Source organism: Syzygium oleosum, unplaced genomic scaffold (assembly GCF_021117445.2).
Source record: "Syzygium oleosum isolate NSW1041296 unplaced genomic scaffold, Sole_v2.1 Sole_v2.11, whole genome shotgun sequence".
Classification (NCBI taxonomy): domain Eukaryota; kingdom Viridiplantae; phylum Streptophyta; class Magnoliopsida; order Myrtales; family Myrtaceae; genus Syzygium; species Syzygium oleosum.
Window position 1 is genome coordinate 10,928,299 of NW_026607495.1, and position 21,167 is coordinate 10,949,465.

The 21,167-nt window shown below is 38.1% G+C and overlaps 2 protein-coding genes, 3 long non-coding RNA genes and 1 pseudogene across 5 annotated transcripts; 3 read left to right on the forward strand and 3 right to left on the reverse strand.

Moving 5' to 3' along the window:
• Positions 1-131: 131 nt before the first annotated feature.
• Positions 132-2,179, reverse strand: LOC115666757 (ras-related protein RABA1f-like; annotated as a pseudogene).
• A 676-nt stretch (positions 2,180-2,855) lies between these two features.
• Positions 2,856-3,296, forward strand: LOC115666758 (uncharacterized). Its single transcript, XR_004003957.2, has 2 exons — positions 2,856-2,948; positions 3,036-3,296. It is a non-coding gene; the product is annotated as an uncharacterized LOC115666758 (long non-coding RNA).
• Positions 3,297-6,549: 3,253 nt separating this feature from the next.
• LOC115667259 (disease resistance protein L6-like) lies at positions 6,550-9,327 on the reverse strand. Its single transcript, XM_056315828.1, has 3 exons — positions 7,849-9,327; positions 7,009-7,052; positions 6,550-6,792 (listed from the first exon to the last, which is right to left on the reverse strand). Exons 1-3 carry the CDS (start codon positions 8,345-8,347, stop codon positions 6,565-6,567), a joined length of 771 nt encoding a protein of 256 aa, XP_056171803.1. The 5' UTR covers positions 8,348-9,327; the 3' UTR covers positions 6,550-6,564.
• LOC130139262 (uncharacterized) lies at positions 6,800-7,968 on the forward strand. The gene is made up of 2 exons (XR_008817431.1): positions 6,800-7,052; positions 7,849-7,968. It is a non-coding gene; the product is annotated as an uncharacterized LOC130139262 (long non-coding RNA).
• Positions 9,328-9,332: 5 nt separating the features above from the next.
• Positions 9,333-11,485, reverse strand: LOC130139244 (putative disease resistance protein RGA1). The gene is made up of 3 exons (XM_056315781.1): positions 11,165-11,485; positions 9,584-11,038; positions 9,333-9,428 (listed from the first exon to the last, which is right to left on the reverse strand). Exons 1-3 carry the CDS (start codon positions 11,483-11,485, stop codon positions 9,333-9,335), a joined length of 1,872 nt encoding a protein of 623 aa, XP_056171756.1.
• Positions 11,486-20,588: 9,103 nt separating this feature from the next.
• On the forward strand, positions 20,589-20,967 carry LOC115669076 (uncharacterized). Its single transcript, XR_004004283.2, has 2 exons — positions 20,589-20,657; positions 20,745-20,967. It is a non-coding gene; the product is annotated as an uncharacterized LOC115669076 (long non-coding RNA).
• The last annotated feature ends 200 nt before the right edge of the window (positions 20,968-21,167 follow it).

The following is a 21,167-nucleotide window of genomic DNA, read 5'->3' on the forward strand; positions in this document are numbered from 1 at the left end:
GAGATACTGATCAAGTCTTTCAGGGTTAGGGACTTTAGGAGTTAAAGAGTAATTCGCATGCTGTTTAACAGAGGATTGAGGGTCCCTGATTCAAAGGACTACCATACTTCCTTGAAAACATATTTCTGTATCACATCCCAATTCTCTCTATAAAACAAACCATTCATTCCATTAGGCCCAGGTGCCTTAAGTGATCTCGGTTCAAAAATAGGATATTTCACTTCTTCCAAGTTGACAGCTTGAGTTAGGGAGCTATTCATATCCTCAGTCACCAGAATAGGACACTAATCAATTGATGAAATGAAATTGCAACGTCCTACAATAGTGTACAACTCCATGAAATACTGCAGTGTTGTCTGTTCTAGTTGGGGTTCTCTACACCGTCATAGGGATTCTTGAGAATAGAGATCCCGTTTCGCTGTCTTCTTCCAATGGTAGTTGCGTGGAAGAGCTTTTCCCAATACAACGAATCAATTCAAGCCCTCATGCTCCAATACATTGCCTCTTGGCGCCACAGTTCTCCATCTGAGATTTAAGTTAAGCTTCCCTGTCCCTATCATGCATAGCTCCATTGCTATTTATTATTTGCTGTAACTCATAACTCAGGGCCTCTACTGGACGTCTTGGATTAGAGAATTTTGTTTTACTCCAACTAGCTATATATCTTAGACTGTTCTATTTTTCCAAACAAAGATTTTCCACAGCAATCGCTGGAGTTTCAGGCTTCACAAACTATTTTCTGACAATCTTCAGGATTCGCTATATCCGGTGTCAGAAGTAGTGATAACTCAGGCTACACATAACGAAGTGTCCTATAAATGCACTTGCAATAACGACTGATCATGATTATACTTTTAGTAATTGCTGATGATGAACCATACTTGCATTATGAATAATAGGTAATGCTTTTCAGAAACGTGTGTAGAAACCCAGCAGAATAAGTTCAAAAGGGAAAAAAGAAAGAACAGGAAGCAAACAACAAGGAAAGAGTAACTGCCAATTTCATTTGTTTTTAAATGCAATAATTTCATCTAACATTAATATGCTATAAGAGTATCTAAGTTTTTCTATACATGACTGATGGAGTCCAACTTCAGTGTCGCTCCCTCTATTTGAAACACAATGCTATGAAGAGCAAAGCACTTTCGCACCGGATCCATGATTTCTCATGATGAGCAACAACCAGCATTCTTGACGGCCGAGACATCGTCCCTGTTCCCGATCTTGATCATCTGTCCCTTTGGCAGGGCTGCAGGGTCGTCGCCGATGTTGAGAGCCTTCCTGCTGACAACGCGGTAGATCTGAGTCAACACTTCTGTGAAGGCATTCTCGACATTTAGCGCCTCCAACGCAGATGTCTCCATGAAGAAGGTGTGCACTTGCTTTGCAAATGCTTTAGCATCGTCAAGGCAGACCGCACAGAGATGGTGCAGGTCCGCCTTGTTACCGACGAGGATGATCATGATGTTGGCCTCAGTGTGGTCTCGGAGTTCCTTTAGCCACCTCTCCACATTTTCGAACGTGCGTGCGGAGTGATATCATAGTCTAGTCCACACCATGATGATACGCACTTGTGAAATCACGGTATCTATGTTAAACACAGCAGGTTATCAGACAAATATTATCATCTCAAAAGAAGATCAGATATAATTAAGGATAGATCATGAACAACTTCCCATTCCCAGGCAGGCCTCTACTCGCTGTAATGTTACATTAGCCAGTAATGATCTCTGCCAAACACACAACTCTAACTTATTCCTAAAGCTGGCAATTAACTGCCTTCTTGTTCAATGATCACAGACAACAACTTGTATTAGCATGTTTCTTAGTTCGTGTAAAGCCATACCGGTTCAGAATTGCAATCCAACTCTTTGAATGATTTGTTGGGGAAGAAGCAAATTTGAATAATCACAATTGGCAGCACAACAAATGTAGAAAGCGAGTTAGCCATTGTGACCGAACTTCTTGCACGCGACGTGCAAACAACAATGCTAGTATGAACTTTTTCTTCACCCACAATAAACTTAATCATCCACGAATGCTTGACATTAGTTTGCATCTCAAACTCTGTCATATACAAATTCTCATCTCTGAATATACACGAATCAAGGTGGGTCACTAAATCCAAACATTGTCAATCTTACCTACCAGACATACACACGAATCCACCACAGACCATGTCTTGGAAAAATAAATCATGCGTATAACAGACTTCTATAATAAGGATTGCACGAGATTTGCCTAAGATTTGATTTGCACAGACAGCTCTACACAACTAGATTCTGATACTGAAAAGACAGTTTTAGAAACAAGACGTCCAGCTAAGAAAGACTGTCTAATCAAAAGCTGTGTAGGATATGTAAGGAAATTCATAGAAAGGAGGAGATGTAGTTGTTCTCAGGAAGAAGCTGAGTGCGTAGAAGAAGAATCAGGAGAAGAATCTGGTGAAGAGACTGAAGTAAGTAATGCCCGCCTGCCTATTTCGGTTGAAAATGTCATATGATAGCCTTCAATCGTTTAAGGAGAGACTTGATTTTGTTAAACTTTGCGGTGTATTTGTGCCAAATAATTGCAGAAGCGGAAAGGGACTGAAAGTGTTGTTCGAATTGAAAATCCAAAGATGGAGGGAGAAGTTAAGCAAGACACGTTGGGATACAGTTGTTGCCTTGTTGGTGAAGGGGAGGGAAATTAAAAACTCGAATCTTTATCTGTAAGATGTAGTTAAGTCAATCAATCAAAACAAAGAGCAAAGACAAGCAGTGTCGTGGCTCGTCTTTGTTGATAATCCGTCAGTTTCTTCTCGATCATTCATCATATCCATTCCCTTCTCCTTTCTAGTTTTGGTTTTTGGTGCTCATTATTGCACATCTTATTTCCTGCAGAGCGTTTAGCCCTCATTCGGCAACAAAGAGCAGAAGCTGCCAAGAAGCGAGAAGAAGAGAAAGCTGGTAAAGTTCTTTGAGGCTGCTGTATTTGTCGTTCTGGTTTCACCCTTATCACCAAAACTGATTCAAAAACTCTCTTTTCATCTACAGCCAAAGAACTGAAGAGGGCAGATGCTCGCAAATGAACCTTAGAGAGAGTGCACAGTGGAGTGTTCTCTTGCAAAACAACAAAAAGAATAAGTGAAGATTAAAGACATCACTTTTCTATTTTAGCAATTGATGTAAACAGTATATTTTCTCTTCCCAGTATTACTACTGAAAGCATGTGGTACTGTCCTCGATTGGCCTTCCTATGAGTAAAGGCGTTTTTGGTGACTATCTAGAAAATCTACGATGTTCGACTTGTTCGCAGAGGAATGTTTTGCTTAGAAGTTGTGACATCAGGTGACTGCTCCTTCTTGTGCAAGTTCAGGCTAAGAACCTGTGTTCCGACTATCCAGTTAATATATGGATAATGCTGATAAAAAGATGATATGATAAATAGGCACTGTGATTACCAGCACATGGCTATTTGTGTTAGACTTAATTATCATAGCCATGATGGGTTGACGCTGCCAAGCATCTCCGCTCACCCAAGGTTGATTTTGAAGTTGGATTATGAGGTTTAAGGTTAATTCGATCTTCTATGATCATATCTAAGAAAAAATGACCCACTTTTCAAATATTCTAAAAAATAGTGTGTACTTTTACTTGAGAGACAAAGATGGTTGTAGGCAGTGAAAATTTGAGCTAATACGGCATCATTGTCCAATTAAATTTCAGATTGAATTGTTGCGGTGTACGATGTTTGGACGAAAAAGATGTCATCGTGTCTTTTCTATCCCTCGGATAGAAAAATATGCTCTTCCTTTGGGACATTCGAAAAGTGATGCCTTTACTGTCCTCAACGTGCTTTTTTGGGGACATCTTGTAAGCGAGGCATTGTAATTGGGATTAGGCCAATTTTCGATAGTATTAGATGGCTCAAAAAGTTTCTTTATTATGGTCATGGTGGATGTACTGGGTTGTAACCAGGTCTAAAGGTCCACGCCCGGCAGAGTATGCACGGAGGTAAATGTAATGCAGAGTAGACCTGTTAAACGGGTGGGTCGGGTCGGGTCATAAATGGTCCGACCCAAATTGACCCATTAACCCGTTTATGATCCATTTATTCATAGTGTAAATATCTCGACCCATACCTGACCCGACCCATATCCGACCCGACCCATATTGCTAAAACACTTTTATATTTAACCTAATCCAGGAATACTTGTTTCTTATGATTTTTTTTTAAAATTATACTGCTAAAATATTTTATGCAATACAAAGCTAGTGAAAATTTTTTATAATTTTTTTAAAAATTGAGGTTCTGTTTGTTTTACGAAAAATGTGACATTTCTAGAAAATATTTTCCATAAAGTCATTATCTAAGAAAATAAAAAAAAATTTTAATATTTTTTTTATTTTTTAAATCGAATTTTTAATTATTTTTTATTTTTATTTTTTTCTTTTTCCTTTATTTTTGGCTGATCGCCGGTCGCCGGCCAGGCGAGGCTGGAGCCTCGCCGGGATCGGGCGAGCCTCGAGGTCGCCGGAATCGGGCGAGCTCGAGGCTCGCCAGATCGACGAGGCTCGAGCCTTGCCGGAGGCCAGCGAGCTCGAGCTTCGCCGGCCTCCGGCGAGGTCGTCCCGCCCCGGTGACCGGTTGCCGTGGCCAACCACCGGCCGGAATAAAAAAAAAAAGAAAAAGAAAGAAGAGAAAAGAAAAAATAAAAAATAAAAGAAAAAGAGAAAAAATAAAAATAATTAAATTTCGATTTTTTTAAACATCTTTATAAAGAGGGAGAGAGTGTGTGGATGGGTCTAGTGGGTGGGTTGGACATGGATTTCAAACTCAACCCATTTAGACCCATTTATCTTTAAGCTTTAAAATTTAAAACCCATTTAAGGTTGACTCTTTAAAATTAAAGTGACCCATATATGACCCATTTATTTTTAAATGGGTCATATATGGGTTTAAGACCCATTTTGACACCTCTAGTGCAGAGTGACGTGGACGACTTTATTGGTAGCTGAAACATGATGGAGAAGACGTAAAAGGTAGGAGAGAATGAGTGAAGCTCTCGATGTTAGGTAAATGACACAAATGATCACTGTACTTTAATTTAATATGCAATGTGATCACTAAAATCTAAATTTGTTCAATATGGTTCTCGAACTTATGCTTAATATGTAATGTCGCCCTTGAACTTTTAATTTGTTCAATGTGATTTCTGAATTTTTTGTATATTTTTAATTTAGTCTCTGAATTGTATGAGAATGTTCAATGTTGTCCCTGAACTTGAATTAATAAAAGGGTAACGTTAAACATTTCCATATAGTTCATAGACTAAATTAAACATGTACAAAAAGTCTAGGGACCATATTGAATAAATTAAAAGTTCAATGACGATATTGTACATTAGGCCAAAGTTTAAGAATCATTTGTGTCATTATCTCCTTACAGTTCTTATGTCTATTTCCCATGGACCGACTTGATTATAAGCACCAATTTTCTGGGCCTGTTCATTTCTTATATGTTACACTTAATCTTGTTACTTCTTCACTAACAAAGTGCGTTTTTGCTGAGGACTTCTGTGAATTAGAAATGTTGATTGTGTTAAAAACACACAGCAGAACCAGAAAATGATTCTTGTACAACTACAGTCCATCCTAAGTGAAACAAAATCTTTCTCCATCCAACGACTTGTTCTCATTTGTTTGATGAGTCTACGGACTCGGTCATCGGAGGACAAATGGTGGGGTGCTTAATGTACCCCCAAGTGTCATAGTCGTTCGAGAAAGATTTAGCAAATATAAATATGCTATTAGCTTTCCTAATCACGTGATGATTTCGTGAGGTCCGCTTTTAATATCTTGAATCCTAGGTGAGCATGATGCCGTGAAAGAGCTGATAAATTTTGTGCATTCGAACCACAACCATGATTTCACGTGAAGACCAACCACCGGCTTTCTCAACAGCTGAGACATCGTTCTTGTTCCCAATGCCGATCGTCTATCTCATCAGCAAACCTGCAGGGCCATCAGTCAAGAGCCTTCTTGCTGACCAGACGACAGATCTGAGATCATTGTTGGGACTAACTATGCAACCTAGAGGGGGTGAATAGGTTGCTTTAGAGGTTTTGAAAACTTTTGAGGAAAACATCGTGTAACAAATAAATATTGGGTTACACCAGATGTATGAGAGGCAATGTATCACTTGTATGCTAGAAATGATAGGTAGAAGAATAAGCAGCTGCACATACGGATATATAGTGGTTCAACTTTGATTCCAAGCCTACGTCCACTCTCTCCACTAACAGCCACAAATTGGGCTAAATTGCACTAGTAATTTGTTGAACAAGTTACACTCAGCATACACCACTCCTATCAATTGATAGATCACACTACAATGAGGTGGATGCAGCTATTACTTGGTACATTTAAACTTTCAACATAATTATAATGCAGCAAGTGCTATTGACAGACATAAGCTTTCTGCTCAGTACACAGCAAGTAGTAGATTTCGGAATTCTTATGAGCACTTTCTCTAACTTGTTGGCTTTAAAAACCTTTTCTTTTATTGGCATCTTCAAAATAGTCATTGATGATGTCCTGGAGAGGCAAGGTAGCTGTTAGAATCCCTCGGGCACCCTCGCCAACAAAGCCACCTTAACTTTGGAAATACATTTACAAAATTTCCAGTCATACTTGCATGATCCAATAGCAAGAAACTTATGTTTGGCATGCTCTTGAAATAGGTTTCTGTACATACATGGAGAGGACAATTTTTGAAGTCAAAGCAAAGGGCTTCCACCTCTTCCAGTCCCTACATTTGCCAAGAGTAAAGAATCAATCTGAAGCTATAAACTACAATGGAACAATTTTGCTACGTGATAAGGACTAGTCTGCTTTCTTTTCCACGGATGCCAAGACAATCTATAGATGGTAAAATAACTGAAAACGGGATAACAAATTAGACCTTATACGTCAAGGCTTTCACTTTGCAGAAGAAAGCAAAAACAATTGAACCAAAAACCTTTACCTCTTTCCGGTTGATTACTGTCAGGTCTGTATCATCCATGTATAGTCTACTGCTATGTTGCACCGACACGTGAAAATGGCCAACGTGTCGGTGTCAGACACGTCGACACGCGTTGGACACGTTGACACGCGTGGACACGCCTCCGACACGCGGTCAACACGGTGTCGGATTTCAGACACGAAGTCAACTCTCCGGACACGCCTCCGACACGCGAGTCCGGCGTGTCCGAAGAGTAAATTTGTAAAAAAAATGAAAACAGAGAACAATAAAAGGCGTCGACCACCAAATTAGGGCTAAAACACGATTGCCTCTTTACTTCTCTGTTCGACCGACGAACTCCCGTCCTCCGCGCCGCTCGCCGCTCGCCGCTCCCTCTCCCGCTCCCGCTAGCCGGTCGCGCTCGCGGCTCACGCTCGCCGCTCCCTCTCCCGCTCGCGCTCGCCGCTCGCTGCAGGTAGACCTCTCTGTTTCGAAAGAAATTGTGGTGGCTGGGGAACTGGGAAGAAGGGAGAAGTCGGGGAAGGGGGCGTGTGTGGGTGGGTTGGGGGAAAAGGAAAAAGTGGTGGGCTAGGTCAGATGGGTGGGCTGCGTTTTTTTTTCTTATAGGGAGGTCAGATGGGGAGGTCAGATGGATGGGGAAAAGAAATTTTGGTGGACTGCTGTCTTTTTTTCTTATTAAGAGCTGTGGTAGGTCATTTTATAATTGTGACGGTATTTAATTATTAAAAATATATATTTAATATACGTGTCCTGACGTGTCGGAAAATGGTATTTTTTGAGAATTGACGTGTCGCGTGTCGTGTCGTGTCGTGTCGCGTGTCGCGTGTCGGTGCAACATAGGTCTACTGTGCCTTACAGTATATCTAGGCTCTTCTTGATCTATAGTTCTGCTGAGGCGCTTCAACAGTTTATGCATCCACAGCATGTTGTCTTCTCCAATTTTTGCTAGGGGCATCAAAACATGGTGAGAAGGCAAAAAATCTCGATCAGGCCACATATATGACGCAATTCGGCTATCCATGCCATTGGCAAACCATGCTATGTCCCAAAATATTTGTTTCTGCTTTTCATCTAATGCTTCATAGCAGATTTTCAAAATCTCCCTGCAATCCTTCAGAATCTCTCGAGAGTTCTCCTTCCTTGGTTTTATCAGGTCCTCTATCTTCCTCCAATCTTCTATTGTTTTTCCACGCAGAAATGAACCGATGACTTCAATAGCATGTGGAACCTGCCCCGTAGCTTTGACAATGCGATTCACAATTTCAGGACAGTCAGGTATAAAATTATCTGTTCTTGAAGCATGCTTGCAAAAAAGTTCAAGAGCTTGATCATTATCCATCTCAGTCACTTCATAGGTACAAGCCAGGCCTTGAGAAACATATCTTTGGAGAATTCCATCATTTTCTGAAGTAACAATTATTCGACTTCCAGAATCAAACCAGTCAAGCTGGTCTCCTACGAGATCACTAAGATGAGACTGTTCTTCCACATCATCTAGGACAATAAGAACTTTTATACTGCGAAATACATCCAGGAAGAACTTGATTCCTCTTTTGAGAGAAGCAATATTGCCATCTCGCTTATGAATATCAGATATCAACTTAATTTGCACAAACTGAATACCACCAACATTTTGTGCTGTTTCTCCAATCTCTGCAAGAAAGCTACTACTGTCAAAACGAGAGGAGAGTCAGTCGTACACGACCTTCGCAATAGTTGTCTTGCCGATTCCAGTAGTTCCACCGATTCCAACCATGCACGCTTTACCCCCATCATCTTCTATTTCCAATAACTTGATTACATCTTTCACTCGATCATCAATAGCAATTACATGTTCAATAGTGGCAACTGAGGTCTGCAACGATTCCAAAGGGAAACTAGGAAATTTCAACTCCTTGAGATGTAGAAGTGGTGGAATCCGTTCCAAATTAGGACTTTCCCATATCCTCAGTGCAGAGAGATTAGGAAGTGATGAGAGGGTATGAAGATCACTCTCTGTGTACTCCACTATAGGTAGCGCACCAATTTCCAAACGCTTGAGGCTAGTAAGCTCACCAAGTGCTGGGAGGCTTTTGCATCCTGCACAATCAAACAACCGTAGCTCCACTATCTCAACCATGCGAGATATCCAGCTTGGAAACCTTGCACTCCCGTAGCCTCTTATTTCTAAGCTTCGAAGATTTAAGCTTGGCTGCAGCTCTTTGAGTAGAATTTCATCACTTTCTTTTCCGGCAAACACTAATACTAGCGAAACTAATGAATCCTTCTCCTTCAAGTTCGCAGCATTTGATTCTGCTAGCACATCTTCCATTTTTCCCTTAACTTCAATTCGAAGGCTTCCTCTCAACTTGCTTAACCTGTTCAACTCCCCAAGCCACCGCAATTCTTGGGACGGGAATCATCCCCGGGCAAAAGGAAATCTGTTAAGAGTGTGCAAAAGAGTCAACTGGCCCAATCCACGTGGCATGTGAGATAGTGCATTACAATTGCTAATCTCTAGTTGCCTAAGGTTGACCAATTTTCTTATATCCGTTGGCAATTCCATTAGCTTGTAACACATATTTAGTTTAAGTACTTGCAATCTATGCAATCTTGTCATAGAATTAGGAAGCCTTATGATTCCGTCATTTTCAGAGAGATCCAGAAATGTCAGGTGCCTCAACTCACAAATGGAACTTGGCAACTTCTCAATACCACTATCATGCCAATCCAAGGCACGCAAGAACTTGAAACTAGAAATGAAATCGCAAAGAGTTTTTTCACCCATTTGAGTTTCACACCTCGAGGTTTCCATCTGATCTGTTTTGATGAATGTCCTCAGATGTTTTGCTCTGAGTAGTGTAGATGGAAGTCCCCGTTTTAAATCTAAAGTTGAACCCCATGATACATGACGAATTCTTCCAACATTAGACGACCATGTCCGATCAATTCCTTGAGAATACTCATTTTCAGCAACTATGCGTGCTAGGGTATTCAATATACCATGCATCTTACAAGCCGTCACATTTCCAAATTCATCTTCAATGCAGTCGCGAAAGAAATTTCTCCTAAGTAGATCCATGAAATAATCATGAGCAATATCTTCCATATCCCAATCTACATTGTCTATTGGGCGGATAAAGCCTTCTGCCATCCAGAGACTCGTCAACATGAGTTTATCAATCACAGAATCCTCGGGAAACAATGAACAGAAGACAAAGCACTGTTTTAAATGGGACGGGAGATGTTCATAACTAAACTTTAGATGTGCAATAATGCCATAAAAATCTGCAGAAACTTCTGGGATCTCGTGCTCGAAATGTAACCACTCGGCTGCACGTTTCATTAACAATAATATACTTCCAATTGTTCGTATAGCCAGAGGGATTCCACCGCATTTTTTGACTATCCGCCTCCCGATAGTTAGCTTAATTGAATCTCTAGTCTCTTCTTCTTCCTCACATGCCATTCTCATCAATAAATCTAAAGACGAGTTTTCTGAAAGGGCCTCGAGGAAATAAGATGGGGTTGTGCCCATGGAGTGGGCAACAGACTGAACGCGTGTTGTTATCAGAATCTTGCTTCCTTCCACACCTCCCATCAATAAACTTTTCAATCTCCCCCATTGCTCATGAAGATGCGACATTACATCATCGACAACCAGGAGATATTTTCTTCCCCGAACAAGTTCCACGACTCGATTTTGCAATTGCTCCAACTCAATGTCGTCTACTCCCTCGTTCGTTGCGCTCTCCGTGATTTTTTGCAATGCCATTTTGAGATCGCACAAGTGACGTACACATACCCATATCCTCAAATCAAAATGCTTGTTGACCATGTCATCTTTGTACAGACATCGAGCAAGAGCCGTCTTTCCAACCCCACCCACACCACATATCGAAACCACTAGAATCTTTTCTTCAGCGTCAGAGCCTAACAAGAACTTCAAGATTGCGCTTTTAGCGCCATCTCTCCCTATAATCTCCTCCTCGTACCCAAAGGAGTCCGACCGCTCTCTCCTCCTCCTCGACCCGCTCTCTACTTGCACATCCTCCCGCAGGTCAAAATCCCTCCCTTAAGCAGCAATGGCCTCCATTCTCTTCCTAATTCTCCTCACGCGGGCGGTCATCTTCAGCCCCAGAGCCAGTTGGTTCGAAGGCGAGAAGAAGGTGATTACCTGCTCCAACTTCTCGTCCTTGCCCGGCAATTCTCGCCGCGTGACTTCGATGCTCCACTCTTCCAGCAAGTCCTCCGCGTCGTAGACAGCAGCTTTGAGGTCGTCGAACCATTCTCGGATTCCTCCGGGGGTCTGGACCACCATGAACTGCTGATCCATGAAGTCGTCGAGCAACCGCTTCTCCGCATCGCGCACTACGCTTTGGAGGGCGGAGACGGTTTTCTTGAGCCTGTGTAATTCGCCGCCGACGGCCCATGACTTTCCATACTTTGGCAGATCATCCAGAAGGTCAGATATCCTCCAGATGATCGCCTCCGCCATAGCTCTTTCGGTGATGAAGGGTCCCTGCTGCTCCTCTTTCTCTTTCGGGACGCTGCTCTCGCTATGCGTCTTCTGGGGAGGGCTCCTCCTCTCATGTTATGGCAGGGCTAATCAACACAAAGAATTATCACAAAAGTGATAAAGTATACCGAAAGTCGTAAAATTTATTATAGAAGTGTAATTGTGTTTTAAAATTTTCAAAAAGTATAACCAAATCCTAAAATTTATCATAAAAGTATAATCGAATCTTAAAATTTAATCAAGTCGTAAAATTTATCGCCAAAATCCAATCCAATTATAAAACTTTCAAAAAGTGCAATCAATTGAAAATTTTTATTGAAATCAATTTGATAATTTTTAAGACTTAATTGCACTTTTCGAAAGTTTTAGGATTCAATTACACTTTCATGATAAGTTGTAGGACTTAATTGCACTTTTTGAAAATTTTAAGACACAATTGAATTTTTGTGACAAGTTTTAAGACTTCTACTGCACTTATCCCATTGAAAAAAAGTAATCTATTATGCAATTGGCCTACTTTTACAAGGTGCATTTTGATTGTTGAGAATATGGTGGCCGGAGTATTTTAAGATTTTTAAGGTGCGAAAATAGCTTTAACCTTTAAAAATTACAAAAACATAAATGAGTTCGTCAAAAAAATCCATTTAAGATAATAAATTCCAAGCCCAACAAAACTTGTGTAATGGGAGGGATAGGCCACTTTACCTTCGGGCGATCATAGACTTGCATTTCATCGTGATTACATGACCAATATTTAATTAGAGCCGTCAGATCATATTTTCTCTCCCCATAAACTATCGATGATCCAATAGATGAAGATGCAAGGGCATGATGCCAATTGAAGAAGGCAGTACTAGCCTAACCCGACTTATGGACCATTTCAACAAAATTGAATCTCTTGAATATCATAATTATCACACCACGATTTCTATCAGAAAAGGGTAATGACATGGCCGTCCTCTTACCTAAAGGACATAACCTAAAATAAAAAAAACTGACGTAAACCTACAATCACAATATACACACACATCTATATATCTTATAAAATAGGAAATTGGTTTTGAGATCAGAGTTTCTAAAATCCATTAAGAGGATATGTACGTCTCCAAACTCAAATAAACCCAAAAACTATTATTAGACATACACAACTCATACCCAATAGTGTCCAAATCCAATTACTGAAATCCTCGTTGATATCGTTGTCGCCATATTTGCCGTTAGTAGAAAAACCTTTAAAACGTTGGAAAGAATGGGGTGAACAATAACAACTCAGTGAGTAATGTGTATATCTTTCAAGCAGATCGAACACCCACTATGTATATTTACATAACATACCGAAACTTATTTCATTCAAATCCACAGTATAGCATATGTACGAGGTTAAAAACAAGTTTTATGTTGTCAACAAAAATTTATACATATCTGAAATACTCATTTTGTCAGCAATATCAAAACAAATATCAATAGTCTAGTCCATTCATCAATCTCAACAACTCACATATCAATGATCTAGTCCATTGATTAGTCTCATCAAATCTCACGTCAATTACCCATTCCATTGACTAATATAATATTCAATATCCAAATGTGGTCACGTTTAACGCCGTGACAAAGGCAACCAAGTTTATCCCTCTTGGCTAAGTCTACTGCCTATATCAACTGATGGATCAGTCCAGAAAGACGTCTTGATAACCCTATACATACTCCCCCTCAATGGGTTCTAATCATAGTAACATGAGCATAAACCTCATTCTCTAATAATCACGCAATCAAAATCAAAATAATAATTCATCTCATAAACCAGTTTTACAAACCAAATCAAATCACATTTCACAACTCAATTGATCAAATAGAATGCATTTCCTAAAGCATTTGCCAAATCAATACATATATAACGTTTTATAAACCATACTCAAAGTCAAAGCTTTTAGTAATTCTTTCACAAAAAGGTTTCACAAACCCAAAATATATAATATTTCAAAACTCCATTCATTGTAAAAATATATATTCCACGAGACATTTCTCACACTATTTCGGAATTCATTCCACAAACTTAGTTCACAAATCATTATATATATAAGCTTTCACAACTATCAAAACATAGTAAGCGTCTAATTCATATTTTATGCAACAAACATGATTTAATAACTCATACGATATTCAAATCTTGGGATAAGATTAGCAGAAGTGCCATAACTTTCGTACGGTGCTCACTTGAATGCCATAACTTTTTTTTCGCTCACTTAAGTGCGACATCGGAGTAAAATCGATCATTTGAGTGCTATTTCAAGCAAATTATTCTACGTGGATTTTTTTATTAATTTCCCATTCCGACATGGATTTTTTTTTGAATTTTTTTAGTAATTGTCCACGTCAGCGTCGGCGATTAGACATGGGCACGGGCCGGTTTCGGCCTGGAACCGCCCCGGGTCAAACCCAGGACCGGCCCGTTGACCGGGCCCGTGGCCTACGGGCCTGGTTCCGGTTCCAACAATTTTGGAACCGACCCGAAACCGCCGGTTCCGGGCTCGGTTCCAAAAAAAAAAAAATTTGCCTGCAGGCCAGGGCAGGTGGCCGTTGGGGCCTTGGCAACAGCTAAATTCCCAACGGCCAAATTTCCTTCTCATTTTTTTCTTATAAATTCTCTCAAATTTTCTCAATACTCTCAAATTCTCTCAATACTCTCAATTCTCTCAAATTCTCTCAATTTTCTCAATCAAAATTCTCTCAATTTTTTCAATCAGCGCAATTCTCTCTTAATTCTCCTAATCAATTTGCTCAATTCTCTCAATCCACTCGAAAAATGGCAAGTGGAAGTCAAGCGGCAACTGGCAAAGGTAAGAATAGAATGATGGAATCCGAACATTCTTTTGATCCTCGTGATTATGCAGATTTTTAAGATGATAAAATCAACATTTTTCCTGATGTGGAGCGCGTCCTAACACAAGAAAGTCTTCATGCCGAAATGTCAACAACAAAGGAGGCGGAGCGGGAACTTACATCCAACATTTGGGACCACTTCACGAAAACGGAAAAGTTTGATATTAGTCCAAAAAGGTATGATATAATTTATAAACATTGTGGGGCAATATATAAATATACAGGTGGACAAGGATATGGAACATTCAAACGACATCTTAGGAGCAAACATTCAACCGAAGCGGGAATCGATACCAACCAACAACAAATTTCCGAGTATGTCAATCCTAACACTTCTCATTTATTTCGTTTTAATGAAAAAACTTATAAGGAAGAATTAGGTAAAATTGTTTCCGTTGAGCATTTATCATTTAATTTTGGAGAAAGATTTGGTTTTAATCAATTTGTACAAAAAGCTTGTGCTCCACAAGCAAAACGTGTTCTTAGAAATATACTTAAACTAGTAATTAAAGATCTTTACAAAAATAGAAAAAAAGATTTATAAAACTGTTTTATGCAATTTAATGGATTTGTGCATATAGGTAGTGATATTTGGAGTGATCATTAGCAAATTCATTCTTACATGGACATAACATGTCATTGGATAGACGACAATCGTAATATTCAAAAAAGTGTCCTCGCATTTAGAGTTTTCGATTGTAAGCATACGGCAAATAATATTTATAGAATAATTAGGCAAATTTTAGAAGAATATTGTTTGCTTAACAAAATTTTTTCAATTGGTTTTGATAATGCCGCGGCAAATACCGCTTCAATTGCTGATTTAGAAAATATTTGTAGACCTGCTTTTGGCGGAAAAATTTTTCACGTTAGATGTGCTTGTCATGTTTTAAATTTATGTCTTGAAAACTCTTGATATTTTTCTTGAACCAATAAAAACAGCGATTCAATTTTTATGAAAACATCCCCAAAAAATGAAAGAATGGAGTAGATTTTGTAAAGCAAATGGAAAAAGGCCAAGAAGATTTCCAAGAGATGTTCCAACTCGTTGGAATTCTACTTTCCACTTGCTTAATGAATTTTTTGCATATAAAGATTTATTATGTGCATTCATTTCTAATAATATACCTCAGATTAATTTATACCCACAAGAGTGGGATATTTGCAAAAAAATTTTAGATATTTTAAAGGTTTTTAATTATGCAACTTATACTTTGTCCGGTGTTTATTATCCTACTACGCATGTATTTTTTGTAGAGTGTATTAATATTGTCGAAGTTTTTGAGGAATATGAAAATGATGTTGAATTACAAAATACTATGTAACAATGAGAATAAAGTGGCTACATTACTATAGCGAAATTCCCATTATTTATTTAGTTGCTTGTGTTTTTTATCCACGTTGCAAATTAGATGGTTTATGTGATTATTTGCATATGTATTATCAATATTTACATTATAATATGGTAAATGTTATAACCATACTAAGGAGGTTAAAAACGTAGTAATAGAATTATATAATGAATTTTGTACTAAGGGAGGTGATATTGGATATTCTCAATCTATCGAGACACAAAGTGAGAGTACAAGTAAAATTAGTAGAGGGTACCAACTTTTATTACATAGACAAAAAAAAAAGCAAAAGGCAGTAATAGGAAACATTTCTGAAATAAAGATGTATCTAACCGTTTCTTTTGAGTTTTATGAATTCGAAGGTAGTATAGGTTTTTTAATTCTGGATTGGTGGAAGAGGCACGCAAGCCAATACCCAATCCTTTCTCTTATTGCAAAACAAATTTTTGCAACCCCATGTTCGACAGTTGCGGTCGAACAAGCATTCAGTGCCGAAGGTAATATTTTGGATGAACAACGTTCAAGATTAGTTCCGCAATCAGTGGAGGCTCAAGCTTACATCGATGATTGGACGAAGGCTCAATATCGACAACAAGAGATAGATCGGAATAATGAATCCGAATTCTTTGACGACGGAGATACCACCACTACCGGTACCGGTACCGGAACGGGTAGCGACGACTGAGGGTAAAAGAACTACATGGATTTTGATTCTTCTATCCCCAAGAAGATATGTAAGGCGCTTAATGATAATTCATTAAGTTCAAGCCCCATATCTTTCTCTCTTTTTTTCCCCAAATTTGATTACAATGTACATTTTGATTACATTTTATATTGAATAATTCATTATTTCATAATTTGATGATTCATTATTTTTTATTTCATAATTTATTTTTTAAATTTTTATCGGCCGGTTCCGAACCAGGCCAGAATCGGAACCAGCCCGAAACCGTCGATACCGGTTCATACATGACCACAAACTGGAACCGCCGGTTCCGAACCGTGGCCATGTCTATCGGTGATGTCACGTTGGATTTTCCGGCGAGGCAAATTGTCGATGGCACTTAAGTGATCGATTTTTTAAATTTGTGACACTCAAGTGAGTGCCACAGTAGTATACTTATTACAAAAATGCGTATACATGTGTCCATTGAAGGAGTCATTATTTAAATATTTGAGAAAATTAACAATTTAGTCCTAAATCTATTGTACGAATGTCAATTCAGTTTTAACTTTCCAATTTTGTCAATATAGTTCCACACATTTGCATGATATTTAAATGTAGTCTTTCCTGCCTATTGCCGTTGCAAATTGCAACATGGAAATCAACAAATTGCCCACATCAGCATGCCACTTAGGATGGCCAGCGATGACTAAACGCCATGTCATAGATTTTTTGTGGCAATTGGCTGGAAAGTCTACATTGAAATATCGCCCAAAAGTTTAGGACTACATTGACAAAGCTGAAAAGTAAGGTTGATTAAGTGGAATAATTAGTTATTGACAAAAAAATTATGACAATTTTAATTGCATCATAAGACAATCCAATCAAACCATTGGCAAATACATATTTTTTGTCAATTCTAAATGCATCAAAATTTCCAATGAAAAGAAAAGAAACGAAGGTAAGAAATAATCTTAAATCTGGGACCTGCAACAGATATTATGTTCAATTTAAGCTAATAGGGGGCGTTGGAAGTCAAAAATTGATGGAAAAAGACCTTTATGTGTTTATCCTTTTCACATAATTGCTCATTTAAATCTACTTATTTATATTTGAGTTGATGCAAGTAAAATAAGGAGAGAGTATGATGGGTTTCTAGAGTCAAGGGCCGTATGGTGGTTGGGAAAACGGAAAGGTGAATGATGTAATTTATAATTAATACTGCTTTGTATTAGTACATAATAAATTTTTCGATGATATTTTAATTTCGATATTTATTGAAAATTAAATTTAAAATATTTTGGATTTTATAAGCAATAGTCCTCATTCATGAGAAGTACCTAGTTTTAAATATATGATACCCACTTCTATTAATATGTCTTATAAAGAATTAATGAAAGCAAGTCATTTATCTACGTGGGAACCTTATGGTAAAATTCAGAGGTATAACTGCATTGATTGGCCTTCCCCAACATTTTCACTCATAAATAAAAATATTTGAGTATAACGATAGCATAAGTACCATAACTTTCATACGGTATTGACTTGAGTGTCACATTGGAGTAAAATCGATCATTTGAGTGCCATTCTCGGCAAATTGTCTTACGTGGATTTTTTAATTAATTTTCCATTTCGATATGGAAATTTTTTTTTTGAACTTTTTATTAAATATCCACGTCAGTGCCGACGATGCCACGTAGGACGATCGGCGTCCACGTCGAATTTTCCGGCGAGGCAAATCGCCAATGGCACTTAAGTAATCGTTTTTTCAATTTTGTGGCATTCAAGTGAGCAAAAAAAAAGTTATTACACTCAAGTAAGCACTGTACGAAAGTTATAGCACTTCTACTGTACTTATCCCCCCAAATCTTTATCACCTTCAAGACATTAGTTTATAAATTCATAGAAAAGATAGCACCACTGATCTGGGAAAGCTGAAAACCGACTTACGAAGGTTACTCGAGCTAACGAACTCGTATTCTTATCAACTAATCGAAAAACGATTTCAAAATTTGAGTAAAACACTACTCTAACGAACGATTCGACTAAACCACGCTCAATCATCAATGAATTGACTTCTACGCCCTAACAAAGAAACTCGTTTATAACATATGTTAATATTTTTTGTTACGCGTAACTCATACGTCAAACTTCCAAAATTTGTTTCAATCAAAACATAATTCGAGATCAATTTTTCGTCAAACGCCACAGCTACACAATGTCCTAAACTATCAATCATGTATAAATTCACAGCTCAATAACTCCATAATCAAACCTCATAGTTCAAAATTGATATAACTTTGAATTTGTGTCATAATTTCGAAAATTATTCCGATTAGATGAATAATTGGCTCGAATACTTACAAGGCCTTGCAATTTGGAGTTGATTCGGCTTGTCGGAGTGTCCGGATCGACTATGCACGATTTTATTTTTCTTTTCTTCTTTTCCTCTTCTCTTTCCACGAACGAGCTCACTCTCTTTTGCCTCGTTTATGTCACCGCTTCACTGCTTCGTCTGTTGGAGAGGAAATAAATGGGTTAGGGCTTGGCCTTGGCTTTAAGAGATATGGGCTTGGTTTGAGGCCCATTATTACAATGATAGTCCGATTCTATTAGCATATGAAGTTAATTAAGTTGGTCATCAAACTATTAGATACTCTTCTTAATATTTTAGATTTTATTTTCATTTCGTGCATAACCCTAATGATTTATCATATCAGCTAGTGTAAATAACCCTATATTTGTGTCCCAAATTCAAATTCTGGCTCACTTCTAGTAGACTTGGCAATCAAATCGGGTCAGTTTGTATGTTCTAGTCAATACGGATCTATGTCTTAAATTAATAATTTTAAATGGATCAAAATTTGATCCACCCATACTCAAGCAATTCGAACCGGATTGTCCTTTTTTTACTCCATTTTTTCCTCAATAAACGAGTCATTATCCAAAGATTTCATTAAATACAAATTCTTAATCAAACTAATAAATAGAAAGTTTGTATGTTAATTGCGACAGTTCACTTTGTACATTAATTGCGATTGTTCCGAAAATCTCTAAAATTGGTTTATTTCACGAGTGCGTGCGCGCGCACACACACATACATACATACATACATATAGAAAAGAAATTAAAGTAGAAGAGTTTCTGGTTACTCTATAGAATTTGGAAATGTGATTAAATTTGGAAAAACGATTAATCTATATGTATATTTTTGTTATTATTATTTTCTAAGAAATAAATACTTAGAATTGATTATAAAAGTATTTATACTTAATTTAAAATGTTTACATTTGTTGATTATTCTATAAACGTAAAAATAATCTATGAACTTGAATAATGAAGAAAGAAGAAACAATATATAAAAGGATTAATAGAACAAAACAGAAAACAAAAACCATCATAGGCATAGTTTAAGTGGAATGTCAAAATTATTCATAACTCGTCATAGTCAATCATGATTTATGAGATTAAAGAAAGATCCTAGATATCAGAATTTAAAAGCTACAGCAAGTCATAGCTTATCCCGAAAGAAAACTTTTCTGCTCAGTCCATATTTTGTATTTTAGGTTATATTGCATCTCACTAGCTAGCAGGTTCAGGTTTAATATTGGTGTCTAAATAAGTGCCTGCATACATTCTATCAGGAGCATCTGAACTTTCTGTATGAATCTCATCTGAGACAAATCCAACTAGGAAGAATGGGACTAGACAATGGGAAATTTTAATGTCGTTTCGTTTTTTTTCTTCCTTCCCATATAGATCAGAAATCTGCATTGTTGTCCGTGACAGGATGTAGAGTTGCCTCCATACGATTTTAAGAGTAATATCTTTCTCATCATTGTTGGAGGTGGTGTTAAAATCATATGGTGCACAATTTACACCCCACAATTTGATTGACTTCATATATAAATTGATTCTTTTCGAGGGTGTGAACCCAGTTAAAAAGAATCGTCCAATTCAGTCGCGATTCATTTATGATTCGGCTTGATTAATCAATGTAGCTGTGTCTATCAAGTGCATCACTAAATATTACTCTAAATTCCATGCAAACTACGTAGTCGATCTTGACTATACTTCTCCGTCAGTTTCTTCTCGTTGGTTTTATTGAATGATCATTCATCATATCCATTCCTTCTCCTTTCTAGTTTTGGTTTTTGGTGCTCACTACTGCAAATCTTATTTCCTGCAGAGCGTTTAGCCCTCATTCGGCAACAAAGAGCGGAAGCTGCCAAGAAGCGAGAAGAAGAGAAAGCTGGTGAACTTCTTTGAAGCGGCTATAATTTTCGTTCTGGTTTCACCCTTATCACTAAAACTGAGTCAAAAACTCTCTTTTCATCTACAGCCAAAGAACTGAAGAAGGCCGATGCTCGCAAATGATCCTTAGAGAGAGCGCACAGAGGAGCATTCTCTTGCAAAACAACAAAAAGAATATGTGAAGATTAAAGACATCACTTTTCTATTTTAGCAATTGGTGCAAACAGTATATTTTCTCTTCCCAGTATTACTACTGAAAGCATGTGGTACTGTTCTCGATTGGCCTTCCTATGAGTAAAGGCGTCTCCGGTGACTATCTAGAAAATCTACAATGTTCGGCTTGTTTGTAGAGCAATGTTTTTATGAGGAGTTGCTACATCAGGTGACTGCTCTTTCCCGTGCTAGTTCATGCTGAGAACTGCATGGATCGTCCATTAATATATGGATTACCCTGATAAAAAGATGATATGATAAATAGGCACTCTGATTACAAGAACAAGGCCGTATGTGT

Bases quoted from the DNA above. Each gene is read 5' to 3' on its own strand.
- LOC115667259 (XM_056315828.1), bottom strand. From the start codon at position 8,347: ATGGATAATGATCAAGCTCTTGAACTTTTTTGCAAGCATGCTTCAAGA. The intron at 7,053-7,848 runs CTATGTTGCACC...ATAGCAGTAGAC, and splicing joins TACTGTAAGGCACAGTAGAC to TATACATGGATGATACAGAC. The intron at 6,793-7,008 runs GTAAAGGTTTTT...TGGCAAATGTAG, and splicing joins CAGTAATCAACCGGAAAGAG to GGACTGGAAGAGGTGGAAGC.
- LOC130139244 (XM_056315781.1), bottom strand. From the start codon at position 11,485: ATGGCGGAGGCGATCATCTGGAGGATATCTGACCTTCTGGATGATCTG. The intron at 11,039-11,164 runs GTAATCACCTTC...GACCTGCGGGAG, and splicing joins AGGACGAGAAGTTGGAGCAG to GATGTGCAAGTAGAGAGCGG. The intron at 9,429-9,583 runs GTACTTAAACTA...CACTCTTAACAG, and splicing joins CAAGATTGCATAGATTGCAA to ATTTCCTTTTGCCCGGGGAT.